Source organism: Gigantopelta aegis, chromosome 12, assembly GCF_016097555.1.
Source record: "Gigantopelta aegis isolate Gae_Host chromosome 12, Gae_host_genome, whole genome shotgun sequence".
Taxonomy (NCBI): domain Eukaryota; kingdom Metazoa; phylum Mollusca; class Gastropoda; order Neomphalida; family Peltospiridae; genus Gigantopelta; species Gigantopelta aegis.
The window spans coordinates 25,861,323-25,880,019 of NC_054710.1; the positions used below are offsets into that span (position 1 = coordinate 25,861,323).

The window sequence follows — 18,697 nt, forward strand, 5'->3', positions numbered from 1 at the left end:
ACTATGTCGACCTGTTTTTCCGTGACCCGTATGGCAGCCATTCTGCAGAACGCCACGGCTGTTCTCGTTTAGTCTCTACATGTCCGAGCCTGTCCTAGTAGCACTGGAAAATTGACCGCCCCACACTAAGAAAAAATAGGAAGCGGGGTCGGCCCCTTCTACTCTTTTCTAGACTTTACTTTGCTTTATATTGATACGATCTCGTATCTTCCGGAGTGGGGCCCGTCCGCACCACTATAGTATACCAACCCATGACGACTGGACTATACCCTAGTCTGATAATCTCTCCTGTTCTCTACTATGCAGCCGTTCCTCTCTGTCTGCGCTAGATACACACATTTCGTGATAAAATTAATTTAGTATGCGGAAACCTTTATTTTGCGATTTAGTACACACACGCACGCACGTACACACACAAACACACACACACACATATATATATATATATATATATATATATATATATATATATATATATATGTGATATGTATATTGGTATGCATTTATGTAGATGTAGACTTAGCGTTACGTAGATGTAGCTGTAGCTGTAGATGTAGCTGTAGCAGTTGCACATTAGCAGCAGCAGTAGAAGTCGTAGTTGTAGTATCAGCTAATCCGAGCAGGCTAGTTTCTTTGCTGTATTTATCTTAACAAAATGTGAACGTTGAAGCGAAATATTAATAGATGAATTTAACTGAATGAAGGAAACCTTCCATGATGCTGAATTGGTTTATCAATGCGATGCTGTAGTTATTTGCACGAGAAACAAAGAAGGTTTCATTAACGTATAACTGAAAGAACAAAAAATATATCACGTGTAGTACTATATACAATCAATGTAATCTTTGATAACATTTTTAAAGTGATGTTTGGTGTATACCATATGGTGATTTATACATTTTGGAGAGATGAAGTTAGTGAGAAAGAGAGACAGAGACAGAGAGATATAGAAGAGAGAGAAAGACGGAGATCGAAAGGTGGACAGAAAATACGAGATTTACTACCCCACATGCATGTATGCTATTGCTACCGAGGAAGCAGCAGTGGATGTATATAAGAACTTTAACACACACAGTGGAGTACATATATGCTTTTGATGCATGCAATCTTGGATAATTGGATAGGACATGGGGTGTGGGTGGGTGGGGGTGGGGGGGGGGGGGGGGGGGGGGTGGTGGTTTAGACAATGACTGTAACACTTGAAGTATTAGGGTAAGAAATGTCCATTATTCATGTTCCTGAACATTTAGTTGATAATTGGTTTTGTTGAACGACAACACTAGAGCACATTGCGTAACTTATCATCGGATATCAAACAATTGATTAATCTTAACAGTTTTAGAGAGGAAACCCGCTAAATGTTTCTATTAGTAGCAATGGATCCTTTATACGCACCATTACTCAGACAAGATAGCACATACCACAGCCTTTGATATATCAGTCGCGGTGCACTGGCTGAACGAGACATAACCCAATGAACACACCGATAGGGATCGATCCTACATCGACTGCTTTACCACTGGGCTACGTCTCGCCCCCTTTCGTGGATAGAGACACAGCATTGTGGTTTATGTCCTTCGGAAACAAACATATTTATTGTTGTTGAATTCTGTATGGTTGTGTCTACCTACTCATACTTACTCTCTCTCTCTCTCTCTCTCTCTCTCTCTCTCTCTCTCTCTCTCTCTCTCTCTCTCTCTCTCTCTCTCTCTCTCTCTCTCTCTCTCTCTCTGTCTGTTTTTTTGGGGGTTTTTTGTTTGTTTTTTTGTTATCTTAACTTACCTCAAATGCAGAATCCTTGACGAGGATTGTCAGATTAAATGGTATTCCTACGGCGAATGGAAAATATGGCTGAGTTCGCTCTTCGTTACCCAAGATATTGTAAAGGAATGAGTTCCGGACCACTGTGCCTTCCTGGAAGTTGACAATCACAAGAAGGGGGAGGTTATACTGGTGTCTCAAGTCGATACTAGTTCTGAAACAGAGTTGGTATTCTTTTCTTTTTTTAATTGTATCCATGTTAATATTCAATTAAATTTCAAGCACGCAGCCCTGGGTACATATCTCAGAGATACAAGTTAAACTTCAAGTTCTTTATTACAGTACATTCTACAACGTATCAGCATTGCAACAATCAAAACAATAATAAATGCAATTGTGGAGCAATGGTGGTGAGCGACTTGACTTTCAAAATAAATACATGCAGCCAACAGTCAGTTGACTAGTAATATACATATATATATATATATATATATATATATATATATATATATATATATATATACATACATACATACATACACACATACATACACATACACATACACATACACATACACATACACATACACATACACATACACATACATATACATATACATACACATACACATATATACATATAGGTATATATGCATATAGATAATTATTCCGCTACTTATTTTCATGTAAAGCATGTGAATCAATATTTATCATATAGTTGTATATACTAGCATCGATCTCCGACGGTTGGGTCATTTGGCTATTTGTCGTTCTTGTCATTGCACCACGTCTGGTTTACCAAACTGTGTGCTATCCCGTCTGTGGGATGGATCATATAAAAGGCCCCTTGCTAGTAATGGAAAAATGCCTACCTTTGAGGAAATACAGGCCCATTTTGGAAAGCCTATAGTGTTGTAATTTGTAACCTTTCTCACAAGGGCAATTTTGAAGCGTTCGATTAGAAAATAACATGGACAACAATATATTGAGAGTGTGCGAAAATAAAAATGTTGCCAATTGACTATCGTTGGTAGTACGCACGGTAGATGTTGGTTTATGTTTTTCGTTCGCATCACACGCCACCACCATTACAGCGCATTGATTTTCTAATCACGTGCCACCACCATTAGAGCGCATTGATTTAGTAATCTTCTGCCACCACCACTAGATCACATTGATTTAGTGGTCACGCGCCACCACCACTAGAGCACATTGATTTAGTGGTCACGCGCCACCACCACTAGAGCACATTGATTTAGTGGTCACGCGCCACCACCACTAGAGCACATTGATTTAGTGGTCACGCGCCACCACCACTAGAGCACATTGATTTAGTAATCTTCTGCCACCACCACTAGAGCACATTGATTTAGTAGTCATGCGCCACCACCACTAGAGCACATTGATTTAGTAATCACCCGCCACCACCACTAGAGCACATTGATTTAGTAGTCACGCGCCACCACCACTCGAGCACATTGATTTAGTAATCACGCGCCACCACCACTAGAGCACATTGATTTAGTAATCACCCGCCACCACCACTAGAGCACATTGATTTAGTAGTCACGTGCCACCACCACTAGAGCACATTGATTTACTAATCACGCGCCACCACAACTAGAGCACATTGAGTTACTAATCACGCGCCACCACCACTAGAGCACATTGATTTAGTAATCACGTGCCACTACCACTAGAGCACATTGATTTAGTAATCACGCGCCACCACCACTAGAGCAAATTGATTTACTAATCACGTGCCACCACAACTAGAGCACATTGATTTACTAATCACGCGCCACCACCACTAGAGCACATTGATTTAGTAATCACCCGCCACCACCACTAGAGCACATTGATTTAGTAGTCACGCGCCACCACCACTAGAGCACATTGATTTAGTAATCACGCGCCACCACCACTAGAGCACATTGATTTACTAATCACGCGCCACCACCACTAGAGCACATTGATTTACTAATCACGCGCCACCAGCACTAGAGCACATTGATTTAGTAATCACCCGCCACCACCACTAGAGCACATTGATTTAGTAGTCACGCGCCACCACCACTAGAGCACATTGATTTAGTAATCACGCGCCACCACCACTAGAGCACATTGATTTAGTGGTCACGCACCACCACCACTAGAGCACATTGATTTAGTAATCACGCGCCACCACCACTAGAGCACATTGATTTAGTAGTCACGCGCCACCACCACTAGAGCGCATTGATTTAGTAATCACCCGCCACCACCACTAGAGCACATTGATTTAGTAGTCACGCGCCACCACCACTAGAGCACATTGATTTAGTGGTCACGCGCCACCACCACTAGAGCACATTGATTTACTAATCACGTGCCACCACCACTAGAGCACATTGATTTAGTGGTCACGCGCCACCACCACTAGAGCACATTGATTTACTAATCACGTGCCACCACCACTAGAGCACATTGATTTAGTAGTCACGCGCCACCACCACTAGAGCACATTGATTTAGTGGTCACGCGCCACCACCACTAGAGCACATTGATTTAGTAATCACGTGCCACCACCACTAGAGCACATTGATTTAGTGGTCACGCGCCACCACCACTAGAGCACATTGATTTACTAATCACGTGCCACCACCACTAGAGCACATTGATTTAGTAATCACGCGCCACCACCACTAGAGCACATTGATTTAGTAATCACGCGCCACCACCACTAGAGCACATTGATTTACTAATCACGTGCCACCACCACTAGAGCACATTGATTTAGTGGTCACGCGCCACCACCACTAGAGCACATTGATTTAGTAATCACGTGCCACCACCACTAGAGCACATTGATTTAGTAGTCACGTGCCACCACCACTAGAGCACATTGATTTAGTAATCACGCGCCACCACCACTAGAGCACATTGATTTAGTAGTCACGCACCACCACCACTAGAGCACATTGATTTAGTAATCATGCGCCACCACCACTAGAGCACATTGATTTAGTAGTCACGTGCCACCACCACAAGAACACATTGATTTACTAATCACCCGCCACCACCACTAGAGCACATTGATTTAGTAATCACGCGCCACCACCACTAGAGCAGATTGATTTACTAATCATGCGACACCATCACTAGAGCGCATTGATTTTGTAGTCATGTGCCACCACCACTAGAGCGCATTGATTTAGTAGTCACGTGCCACCACCACTAGAGCACATTGATTTAGTGGTCACGCGCCACCACCACTAGAGCACATTGATTTAGTAATCACATGCCACCACCACTAGAGCACATTGATTTAGTAATCACGTGCCACCACCACTAGAGCACATTGATTTACTAATCACGCTCCACCACCACTAGAGCACATTTATTTACTAATCACGCGCCACCACCACTAGAGCACATTGATTTAGTAATCATGCGCCACCACAACTAGAGCACATTGATTTACTAATCATGCGCCACCACCACTAGAGCACATTGGTTTAGTAGTCACGCACTACCACCACTAGAGCACATTGATTTACTAATCATGCGCCACCACCACTAGAGCACATTGATTTAGTAATCACGTGCCACCACCACTAGAGCAGATTGATTTACTAATCATGCGACACCATCACTAGAGCGCATTGATTTTGTAGTCATGTGCCACCACCACTAGAGCGCATTGATTTAGTAGTCACGTGCCACCACCACTAGAGCACATTGATTTAGTAGTCACGTGCCACCACCACTAGAGCACATTGATTTAGTAATCACGTGCCACCACCACTAGAGCAGATTGATTTACTAATCACACGCCACCACCACTAGAGCACATTGATTTAGTAGTCACGCGCCACCACCACTAGAGCACATTGATTTAGTAGTCACGTGCCACCACCACTAGAGCACATTGATTTAGTAATCACGTGCCACCACCACTAGAGCACATTGATTTAGTAGTCACGCACCACCACCACTAGAGCACATTGATTTAGTAGTCACGTGCCACCACCACTAGAGCACATTGATTTACTAATCACCCGCCACCACCACTAGAGCACATTGATTTAGTAATCACGCGCCACCACCACTAGAGCACATTGATTTAGTGGTCACGCGCCACCACCACTAGAGCACATTGATTTAGTAATCACGCGCCACCACCACTAGAGCACATTGATTTAGTGGTCACGCGCCACCACCACTAGAGCACATTGATTTACTAATCACACGCCACCACCACTAGAGCACATTGATTTAGTAGTCACGTGCCACCACCACTAGAGCACATTGATTTAGTAGTCACGTGCCACCACCACTAGAGCACATTGATTTACTAATCACGCGCCACCACCACTAGAGCACATTGATTTAGTAGTCACGTGCCACCACCACTAGAGCACATTGATTTACTAATCACCCGCCACCACCACTAGAGCACATTGATTTAGTAATCACGTGCCACCACCACTAGAGCACATTGATTTACTAATCACGCGCCACCACCACTAGAGCACATTTATTTACTAATCACGCGCCACCACCACTAGAGCACATTGATTTAGTAATCATGCGCCACCACAACTAGAGCACATTGATTTACTAATCATGCGCCACCACCACTAGAGCACATTGGTTTAGTAGTCACGCACTACCACCACTAGAGCACATTGATTTACTAATCATGCACCACCACCACTAGAGCACATTGATTTAGTAATCACGTGCCACCACCACTAGAGCAGATTGATTTACTAATCATGCGACACCATCACTAGAGCGCATTGATTTTGTAGTCATGTGCCACCACCACTAGAGCGCATTGATTTAGTAGTCACGTGCCACCACCACTAGAGCACATTGATTTAGTAGTCACGTGCCACCACCACTAGAGCACATTGATTTACTAATCACGCGCCACCACCACTAGAGCACATTGATTTAGTGGTCACGCGCCACCACCACTAGAGCACATTGATTTAGTAATCACATGCCACCACCACTAGAGCACATTGATTTAGTAATCACGTGCCACCACCACTAGAGCACATTGATTTACTAATCACGCTCCACCACCACTAGAGCACATTTATTTACTAATCACGCGCCACCACCACTAGAGCACATTGATTTAGTAATCATGCGCCACCACAACTAGAGCACATTGATTTACTAATCATGCGCCACCACCACTAGAGCACATTGGTTTAGTAGTCACGCACTACCACCACTAGAGCACATTGATTTACTAATCATGCGCCACCACCACTAGAGCACATTGATTTAGTAATCACGTGCCACCACCACTAGAGCACATTGATTTACTAATCACGCGCCACCACCACTAGAGCACATTGATTTACTAATCATGCGCCACCACCACTAGAGCGCATTGATTTAGTAGTCATGTGCCACCACCACTAGAGCACATTGATTTAGTAGTCACGCACTACCACCACTAGAGCAGATTGATTTAGTAATCACGTGCCACCACCACTAGAGCACATTGATTTAGTAATCACGCGCCACCACCACTAGAGCACATTGATTTAGTAGTCACGCGCCACCACCACTAGAGCCGATTGATTTAGTAATCACGCGCCACTACCACTAGAGCACATTGATTTAGTAATCTTCCGCTATTGGATGAGAAACATTTCGTAAATATAACATGTAGACTTACAGAGAACACCGGTTACATTGTTTGTTTGTTTTTGTTTTGGGGTTTTTGTTGTTGTTTTTTCCATTAGTAGCAAGGGACCTTTCATATGCACCTTCCCACAGACAGGATAGCATATACCATGGCGTTTGATATACCAGTCATGATGCACTGGCTCGAACGAGAAATAGCCCAAAGGGTCCATCATCGGGGGTCATGTATCAAAATGAAAACCTACGTTTGTTGCAAATATTCTGCTTTGCGCACTTTTCTCGTGGCTGTTTCATTTAAAAAAGAGAGGCTCATGGTGTTTATTTGTTTGTTTAAACTTATTTTCGTGGTTTTAATCGAATTAAGGCTCAACCACGCTATCCTGAACACACACCTAAGTTATCTGGACTGGCTGTCCAGGACAGTGGGTTAGTAACCAGTGAGGGAGAAATTGATTCAGTAATCAGTGAGGGAGAAATTGATTCAGTGGCGCTACACCTACCCATAGAGTTGTTAAACTCACTCTGTGTGGAAGCCGATTTGAGTAGACGAACCCAGTACCTACCAGCCTTAAGTCCGATGAATTAACCGCTACATCACAAAGGTCGGTATTTGCAATGGAATGTTTTGGCATTTATCATTATAATTACCTGGTATCAGCGAGGGGTGTGCCTAAGATTTCCACCTTCCAACCAGCAACGACTATTTCAGGAATGTTCTGTTGGGATGGTGATGACTGGAAAATAAATCGTGAATTTGTTACAAAATACGACCAGTATGCATGGTTATTACACAATAGTCTGGGAGTGGCAGGCCTCTGTAGCGATGCAGGTAGTGTGAAATCGCCATTACATTAACTTCTTGAGAGTGTCTCCTACAGACGAGGCACTAGATAGGGAACAGTAGAAAACATTATTTCGCCCAACACCCATTGAACTCTAATTTGTGCAGATATACGGCCTTGCTCACGCATTACTGCTTTGTCGTTCAGATTTGATCAACAGGCCATATTCCCAAATTCGACATCGTGATAATGTTTCCTCGTTGAATCAAAACATTGAAACTGTATAATAGTCATGCATACCACGAATACGTTTGTGCCGTAACTGGCATAAGTTCAATGGAATGATTGTCCCTAACGTTCACTACACTGACTTTTATGCTACACAATAAACCGAATTACCACTTAAAGAACCAATCAGATATGCACTCATATTCATATTGAAGCAAACGTACTATGATGATACTCTATAACTGAGGTATGCACTTATAGTCATGGAACAAAAACATTCCAATAGCAACTTTACACTGCAAGCTGTCCAGCGTTCAGAAAACGAAAAACCTTAAACACTAGTATATTATTAAGTAAGGATATCCAAAATTACGTTTTTCACGTTTGCCGTAATTACCATTCAACAACAACCCGGTCCACATACTCTTGCGTCATTTGAATATCGCGTAATGGGTGATTGAAATTAAAGTTGCGAATACTGTTTACAAAAAAAAATATTATGTCTTAAGCTTGAGATTATATGATAAAGTATATAGTATTACCCTCGTGTGTTTCATTATCGTCCATATCATATATTAGGAGTAAAAATACTGTATTATGTTCGACAGATATACATATATGCATACATGGTCTCAAAGTACCTTACGAGGGATTCAATGTTTGTCTTGGCTTCATTTACTGGAGGGGCTGACATGGGAGTTGACTCATTATCATCATCACTTGGATCATATGCGTCTTTCGAATCATAGACAATATCCAGAACGTGACTGGCCTGTATCTTACTGGTTGTCTGCGTCATCGTACTGCTCAGCCGTCAAAACAGACGATCGGTCATTATCAGCACCAGACTCGTTGTCCGCGTGTAATAGGTCACGTAGCTCAGACAGTGGCATGTCGTCATCATCACCATCCTGCACTGCAGTGTCCAAAGTAGGTAGAATTCTGGCATGGTGGTAACAGTTGCAGATCGTTGCACATGCCACCTCATGTGGTTTCATTTCCCTGTGGAATGCTCTTAACCAAACACAAGAAAGGTCCAAAGTCATCCACGCTTTCTTGTTGTTACGATATCTGACGTAAACGTCCGGGTTGAAATCACTACCAAAATAACGTGGTGCCACTGTTATCCTGACCTAGCCCAGCTTAAAAAAAAACAGTCAGGTTTTGCCCATGTTGACAACATCGTCTGGTGCATTATATCCGCCATACATTGAAATACAGACACACACCACACAGTCATGGGGTAGCAATATATTTGGTTCAAATTTTGTATTTGACCATGACATTTATTTTAGAAGCTTGTTTTCAAGTTTCTAAAGTTTGGATGAACTTTTGTTTTCAGGTTTTGCTACTCTTGGATTAGATCACTACAATGTATTTGTAGTTTGTAGTTGGTCCCGTACATTTTGCATCCCTCTTTGTTGTGTACATTTATTTTCAGGTTTGTTTGCATTTGTTGGGAGAGAGGGTACTTTTAGTCATGAGTCTTGAGGTTGTTGTTTCCCCTGATGATCATTTAGTGTAGTTCTTTGATGTTTGGAGGTAGTTGTTTTTTTCCATGGTTAATAATCTATCATGGGGGATTACAATCCGGAAGTTATTCAACAACTGAAAGAGGCGGTACTCCAACTTTAAAATAAGTTGGATAGATTTGAACGGCAACTGGATGAGGCTGAAACAGAATGTTTCTCCTCAAAATCGCCACCCTCCACCCCAACACCCACTACAGACAATTTCTTTTCTGCATCTCAAGATAAACTTCCTCAGTGTTATAGGTGTTTACAGTATGGTCATATCCAGATGACATGCAGTGTACGCCTAGATCACTCCAGACGATTTCGACAGGAAAATGTTAACTTTCCTGTTTGTAATAACATGTCTGTCAGACGTCGTGGTTTACCATATGGTCTTGTTGGTGATACTAGCGAAGTGACTGTTAGCATTGACGGGAATGTTTGTAGAGGTCTTCTCGATACTGGGTCGATTGTTTCCGCTATCAGTGAGACGTATTACAAGCAATATCTTTCTCATTTGACAGTTCATCCTTTGGAAACCCTGTTGGATATAGAGTGTGCAGATGGAGAGAGTTTACCATACAGAGGATATGTGGAAGCAACTCTTATTTTTAAGGGTCTTCTTTCAGAAAATCCTCATCACTCTTTATTTTTTATTGTCCCAAATAGCAGGTACAATAGTGATGTTCCAATCTGGATTGGTACCAACATATTGACACCAGCTCTTGATGATTGCCGCAAAGAATACGGAACTCGTTTTCTTCAGTGTGCCAATCTTCAAACTTCTTTTTATTTGGCTTTCAGGGCAATTGTTTTGCAGCAAAAGGAGTTGACTCGTAACAAGTTTAGGTTGGGACTTGTGCGAAGTGCTGCTACCAGCAACATCATCATTCCACCAAACCGAACTGTAACTCTGAGAGGTTACATAGACAGGAAGGTTCCTTATAGGAATGTTTGTGTTGCACTCCATCCTACCCAGCATTCAGTTATTTCAGAACTGGATGTCTCGGCTGCTATTTTGAGTTATAGTTTTCAGGGTAGCTCTATGGTGGATGTTCCAGTGGCTAGCATCACCACACATACAGTGGTTATTCCACCAAAGGGTCTTCTATGTGAACTACAGCCAATCACGATTGAAGATTTTCCATTTGACATTACCAAAGATGAAAATACTATTTTGGAGAAGATGACTTTATCCACAGAGGCTATTGGCAAAGATGAATTAAAGCAAGGTATGGAGCTGATCTTGAAATATCAAGATATATTTTCTAAAGGTGATCTTGATATTGGGTTTTACCCCAAAGTAAATCACTGCATCGAGTTGATGGATGAAGAACCTTTCAAGATGCGACATAGACGGATCCCACCTTCAATGTTCAATGCAGTCAAGCAGCATCTTCATCAGTTACTTGCTTGTGGTGTCATCAGGCGATCTTATAGCCCCTGTGCATCACCTGTTGTAATTGCTAGGAAGCCTGATAATTATTTGCGAATGTGTATTGAGTATTGCCTTCTTAATGCAAGGACTGTTAAAGATTTGTATGCACTTCCTCGCATTGAAGAGATTTTAGACTGTTTGGCTGGAAACAAGATCTTCAGTGTCTTAGATACGAAGAGTGGATACCATCAAGTGGAGATTACATAGGAACATAAACCTAGGACAGCTTTTACAGTTGGACCTCTGGGGTTTTACGAGTATACCTGGATGGAGTTTGGTCTCACCAACTCGCCAGTGACATATCAGCGTCTTATGGAAGATTGTCTTGGTGAGCTCCACTTGAAGATTTGCATGATCTACATAGATGATCTCATTATATTTCTGACAGTTATGAGCAAAATTTGGAACGACTGGAACTTGTCTTCAAGAAGCTTAGAGATAATGGTCTTAAGCTTTCACCGAAGAAATGCAAGTTTTTCCAGAGTGAGATCAGATATGTAGGTCATATCGTATCAGCTGAGGGTATCAAGCCAGATCAAGAAAAAAATTGATAAGATTGTCAATTGGCCAACATTGACAAATCTGGACCAAGTTCGTCAGTTTCTTGGGTTTGCTGGATACTACAGGAAGTATGTTAAAAACTTTTCTTGTAGAGCTCGGCCGTTGATGGACTTGCGTCCATCAACATCTACAAAGAAGGGCAAGAGGAACAGGAAACCCGAACATAGTTCTTTGACTTGGTATTGGGGTCCTGAACAGCAGACTGCTTTTAATGACTTGAAGACTGCACTTTCAACTCCACCTGTGTTAGGTTATGCAAACTACACCCTCCCATTTGAACTTCACACAGATGCCAGTGGTGAGGGACAGGGTGCTGTTCTATACCAAGACCACGATGGGGTGAAACAAGTCATTGTATATGCTAGTCGAGGATTGAACAAGGCTGAAAGAAACTATCCTGTACACAAGATGGAGTTTTTGGCATTAAGGTGGGCGGCCACGGAAAAATGCCATGATTACCTCTATGGAAATAAGTTTACCATCATAACAGATAACAATCCGTTAACTTATGTCCTAACACCTGACAAGCTGGATGCGACAGGACATCGATGGTTAGCAGCTTTCGCATCTTATGATTTTAATATCCAGTACAGGCCAGGTAAACTTAATGCTGATGCAGATGCTTTGTCAAGAATTCCTGGAATCCACTCAACTGAGATCAGCAACATCACCAATGATTCTGTTAAAGCTGTATGTGCTGTTAGCCAGGTTCCAAACTATTTGGAAACACTCTGCTTGTCAACACAGCCTCTGGCTGATGTTGATGAAATTAATATTAACAGCATGTCAATCAGAGATTAGAGATAAGCACAGATGAGGGATCCTATCATTGGCCTGTTCACAAGAGCTTTCACCTATGGGCAGAGGTCATCCAAAGATTGAGTTCCTGTCTCAGCAGAGTCATCAACACTGTTTAGAGAAGTTGATCATTTGTTGTTGGAAAGAGGAGTTCTCTATCGCAGAACATTGGTGAACGGAGATCAGAGGAAACAGCTTGTTCTTCCGACAGAATACAGAAAGACTGCTCTACAAGGTCTTCATAACGATGTAGGACACCAGGGACGGGACAGGACCTTGTCTCTTTTACAGGAAAGGTTTTACTTCCCTGGAATGTCCAAAGCAGTTGAAGGTTAGATAATGTGGTGTGGAAGATGTCTAAGGCGGAAATCTAATACCAACATTCGTGCACAGTTGGTTAACATTTCAACTAGTCAACCAATGGAGTTGGTGTGCATAGATTACCTGACCTTGGAGACATCAAAAGGAGGATTCCAGAACATCTTGGTGATAACAGATCATTTCACTTGTTATGCCCAGGCTATTCCAACTAGGAACCAGACTGCAAGAACAACAGCAGACGCTCTCTTCAATAACTTCTTTATTCATTATGGATTTCCACTTCGACTCCATTCTGATGAGGGAGCAAATTTTGAGAGCCAACTTATCAAGCAACTGTGTTCAGTAGCGGGCATAACAAAGTCCAGGACGACACCATACCACCCTATGGGAAATGGCATGACTGAATGGTTCAAAATAATTCTGCTCAGTATGCTAGGTACACTGGATCCAGGTAAAAAGAAAGACTGGAAGTCGTACATATCACCCCTTGTTCACGCATATAACAGCACGAGACACGAGACGCCTGGACACTCTCCATCCTTTTTAATGTTTGGACGTCACCCGAGATTGCCAGTGGATTTTGCTTTGGGTACATATTGCCAGCAAGACAAGAAGAGCCTGAACAGTTATGTTTCTCAACTTAGGAAACGACTTCAGGAGTCTTACAAGCTGGAATCTGACAAGATAGACCATAGCCAACTGAACCAAAAGAAGTACTTTGATACAAAGATCAGAGGTGCAACATTCCAGACAGGGGATAGAGTGCTCATCAGGCAGGTGGCATTTGATGGGAAGCTCAAACTGTGCTGACAAATGGGAGGATGATGTGTACATTGTACATAATCAACCCAACCCAGATATCCCAGTCTTTGTGTTGAAGAGAGAAGATGGACAGAGCAGGAACTGCATGTTACATCGTAACTTGCTTCTGCCTATTAGTTCACTTCCCATACCTTCTCATGATAACCAGCCAAGACGGTTACTGCCTCAAACACCGGTAAAGAGACCACATCGTCGCCTGCCGAAGACACCAGAGAGAAAACCACACACAGCAACATTGGATGGAGCAACACCATTGGAAGAAGATTTTGTTGTGCTTAAAGTTGGTCCCCCGGTTAGCAAATCTCCAGTGGTCAGCGTCCCAGACATTGCTGTCCCAGAGACTGGAGAAGATACTGGTTTAGGAGACACCTCCCAAACTGACAATGAGATCAGTGAGGGGGTAGAGGTAGAGGAACCAGAAGAGAAACCGGCAGACACAGATATCTTACCACTGAATCAGGGACTGGAGCAGGACAATGTTCAGGATTCTCATCAAGTGTCCGAGGGATCCAGTGTTAAGCAAGATGGTGTCACTTCTGACGATTCTTCTCAAGAATCTAACAATGAACCACAAGGTGTAAATAATGTAACATCTACTCCTTTGCTGCGACGGTCTAACAGAGAAAAGCGTCCCCCAACTAGATATAAGATGGTGCAATATGCCATGCTGCAAGAACCACGGATCAATCCAGATTATGGTTGGAGGGAAAGGGCTAGCTACCTGCAAAGTTTGGCACAAAGTGATTTTTTTCTTTCGGATGCCGAAAGAAACTTGCAGAGCTATGCTTGATATGTTAACTTAGAAGGCCATTCAAAAATGATGAGGACATCATTTTGTTTGGGCGGGGAAGTTGTAACCATGTAGTTTTTTTTTTTTTTTTAACTTGTATTTGGAAGGTGGAAATTGCCATTGATAAATGATGAGGACATCATTTTATTTGGAAGGGGAGTCTGTAACCGGGTGTTTTAAACTACATTCACTGCACACATACTATTTTAAAACACTGTTCACATATTTTTATTCTGTCAGGTTATACTTGTGCAGGCTTTCTTTGTTTTCCTACTTTCTCTGGTTTTCTGGGCTTGGGTTGTGCTCACTGGCAACTCAGTTCTTGCAAGCCCAGTGCCACTCGTTCTGTGTTCTCTTGGTCAGAAGCTTTATGGCATTCAGGGCGAACAGACCACTTTTATGAGAAGACAAGCTCTTGTTCACAGCAACTGCACAACTAACATTCACAGAGAATTTTAAAGGTAAATACATATTGTACATGGTTTACACATTAACTACCTGTTTTAATTACTTGTTTTAATCAAAAAATGAGATTAGGAGATTTAGTGATTAATAATATAGTAATAATATTGTAGTTATGTTAAATATAACATTGTGATTTAGCTGGATTAGCTTTTTATTAAATGGTTATGCTATATTTATATAATTGCTAGTAGAATTTCTATTATACATATATATATATATATATATATATATATATATATATATATATATATATATATATCATTAGTCTAATATATATATCGTGACGTGAACAGATTATCAATGGGTCCTCCATTTTACGCGCAGATTGATCGTAGTCGTCTTTTCTTTTTCCAGAATGGAATGCAGCTTTGACCTTCGTATACCTGATCACTCTGTGAATTCCACACGCAATAATCTATCGGATTATAGTCTGGACTTTGTGGCGGCTGACCATGTGTTTGACGTCCAATAGCCGATGATAACATACAAAATCAATGTGCGCTAGTGGCGTCGTTATATAAAACATACTTCTTCTTTTTTTTCTTCTTTTTTTTCTGGCGGCCTTTCGTCCTTCTTTATGAATGCTGGTGCTGCATCATCCAAATGTTATTGAGATCGATGACTGGTATGCGAGGTTGCCCCATCTTGTTAAAAGATAACGTCATTGGCAGGGTATAAACTTTTGCAGTCTCGGAGTAGTTCACGATTAAGTAACTTAATGTAATTCTCAAAATTGACTTTAGTGGTCTTAATGTCAATAAAATGTATCCGCGTTTTTCCACGCCAGGAAACTCCAGCAGAGACCATCACTTTGTTCGCAAACCGTGGAGTTTCATGATGCAGTCGCTTAACAGAAAGGTATTTTTTCCTTCTGCCGTACACTCGATCATTCTAGCGTTTTCGAACAATCTCAATAGTGAAGTTCTTCTCTTCCGTCACAAAAAAATTTCACTACGTCTTTTGTGGAATATTTATCTCCTAGAATTCTGTCTTCTTATAAGATTTCAGTTACAGTTTTTGTTTTGTCATTTTCCGAACTGAAGTGCGTGATACTCCAAGAGCAGACGCAATTTGTTACTGTGACCTGTGGGTTCCTGGATTGTCCTCCTGGGAGCAGATAGCTTCCTCCACATGTTGAACATGCTTGTGTACATGTTGTTTTAGGTCGGCCAATTCCCACTTTCCTCTCAGTGGATCCTGTACGTTCGGTCTTTTTATCAGTCTGATGATGTATCCCACTTCTGCCTTGAAATTCCTTTATGAGTCTTGCACCGCACCAATCTTTGTCAGTTTGTCAGTGAAAGAAGTCACAATTAAATGCTTATTCGAACTCGAGAGTACAATCGTGCATGCTATGTGATGGAAACCAAGACTAAACTGACTAAAATGAGTATTTTTCCAGTTACACTACTTTTGTTTATTTACACCCCAGCCAGATGACATTCCCAGACGATATTTGATTGACAGGTGTCACTACAGTGCACTCAGTGACATGATGTGGGGGAGTTCCAGAACTGCGATTTTCGATATGTAATTTTGATTTTGGCCATATGTAAAAACTACTGGAGATGTCAACTTGAAATTCTAGCCAATAGCGGACATCATCCATATATTTAACCATATAATTGTTTTTATAAACTTTTTTTTTTTAAGATACAATGTTAAAATTCAGTGCGTTTGTTGCTTTTTGGCCCACCCGACACACACACACACACACACACACACACACACACACACACACACACACACACACGAACACGCTCACACACATACACACACACACACACACACACACACACACATACATACATATATATATATATATATAACTATATATATATATACTCACGATGTTATAGAAAGCAACACGTTTGCAGGAACCACTAAGTCCATTCCACGATTGAGACATCTCGCAGACACTTGACAGACTGAGTCCAAAAAATTGGTAGTCTTTGTTACAGCTGTAGTTAGCGACACTTCCTACCAGCAATGAGTTGTAGACAGCGTCGCCGTTGGGTAGCGATGGAGGCAACGGACACGACTTGGCTGCTGTTAATAAAAATGTCATGAGTTTACAGCAATTCCCAATGTGTGTGTGTGTGTGTGTGTGTGTGTGTGTGTGTGTGTGTGTGTGTGTGTGTGTGTGTGTGTGTGTGTGTGTGTGTGTGTGTGTGTGTGCGTATTCTCATTGTATACATTGAAAATGTTATTGATTACCAAACCCGACGGATCCGACTTCTGTTATTTGCGTCAGCTGTTCCAGTCTAGAATTGTATCCCATGCACCGCTGTTGATTTTTGTTGTAGACGAACCCCAAACAGAACCGTCCATATCGTCGACTACAAACGTGGAGACAGTGGCTTTGCGACTGGATCCCAGTCTTGGTAAACAGCGGATCTTCCTGGACAGATTTATCTGTGAAAACTCGAGAATAGTCAAGTGTGCTGAATTCGCAGTTTTGAGAAGAAACAGCAGCGAGTAATAGCAAGTACGCACATGTTAGTCCAATAATGGACTCTTGAAAATTCATCATGGAGTGTTGATTTGAATATGTGAAGATTGTTGGAACAAATAGTTTTGACTACTTCTAAATAAACTATTATTGACTGAAATAGTATTGTAGCAATTTACTAAACAAATTCAAACGTATGAAAATAAAATGTTGATATGTTATTTGTAATTAAATCCACCGACTATTACAAACATCAAATTAAATGTTCTCCCTTAAACGTAAACTCCACCGTTGGCGTATTCCATGCAAATGTGAAGTCACAAAACAATTATATACCTAACACAGTTCCGTTGTTGTTAATGTGTCCTTTATAATTTGCGTTATATCGATATAAGGTTTGAAATACAATCACATTTTTATTACCCAGAGTTCATGTGTTACTGTGATTCCCTTAACTCTACAACTAGGCACAGAACCAAAAACGCACACGATAGGAACACAAATAAATCGTTAAATAATGCAGACCAGCCGTTAGTGCATGTAGAAACATGTTAATAAATTATTGAATTACAGTCTCAAGTGTATTCAGTGACAAGCCAATAGGCAAGACAGAACGAAAGAAGGATAAAGAAAGAACAAAACAAATGAATATTCGATTAACTAATCGTGTGGTCAAAATATGTTTAAGACAACATGCAACCAATCAACCAATCAATCATTTTACCCGTGCTTACGTCCACTGAAGGTTCAAGTACGACTGTTTTGGGCACATGCGAGATTCCACCATTTGTTGTTTTGTTAGTAATTCATTTCTACTTATGTTCGTGCTTATATCCAATCCAGGTTCAAGCACGTTGTCCTGGGCACACATCTCCGCTATCCTGGTTGTCTCTCCAGGACAGTGGGTTAATTGTTAGTGTTTACGTGTTGTATCAACTTAATATAGTCCGGTTTAGGAATTAGTTACTCACAAAAAAGACATCAAATATCCTTATGCAGACCACTCTTCTGGGTGGTTGAAAACAATTGAGCATCACTCAGTCCCAGTAAGCAATCTAATTGATGCTCTGGATGTGGTTGTTGTTGTTGTTTTGTTGGGTTTTTTAAAACATT

At 41.5% G+C, this 18,697-nt stretch overlaps 1 protein-coding gene across 1 annotated transcript; it reads right to left on the reverse strand.

Annotated features, from left to right (window-relative positions):
• Positions 1-524: 524 nt before the first annotated feature.
• Positions 525-17,853, reverse strand: LOC121385798. Its single transcript, XM_041516586.1, has 5 exons — positions 17,350-17,853; positions 16,982-17,181; positions 8,062-8,147; positions 1,783-1,975; positions 525-791 (listed from the first exon to the last, which is right to left on the reverse strand). Exons 1-5 carry the CDS (start codon positions 17,663-17,665, stop codon positions 678-680), a joined length of 909 nt encoding a protein of 302 aa, XP_041372520.1. The 5' UTR covers positions 17,666-17,853; the 3' UTR covers positions 525-677.
• Between the last annotated feature and the right edge of the window lie 844 nt (positions 17,854-18,697).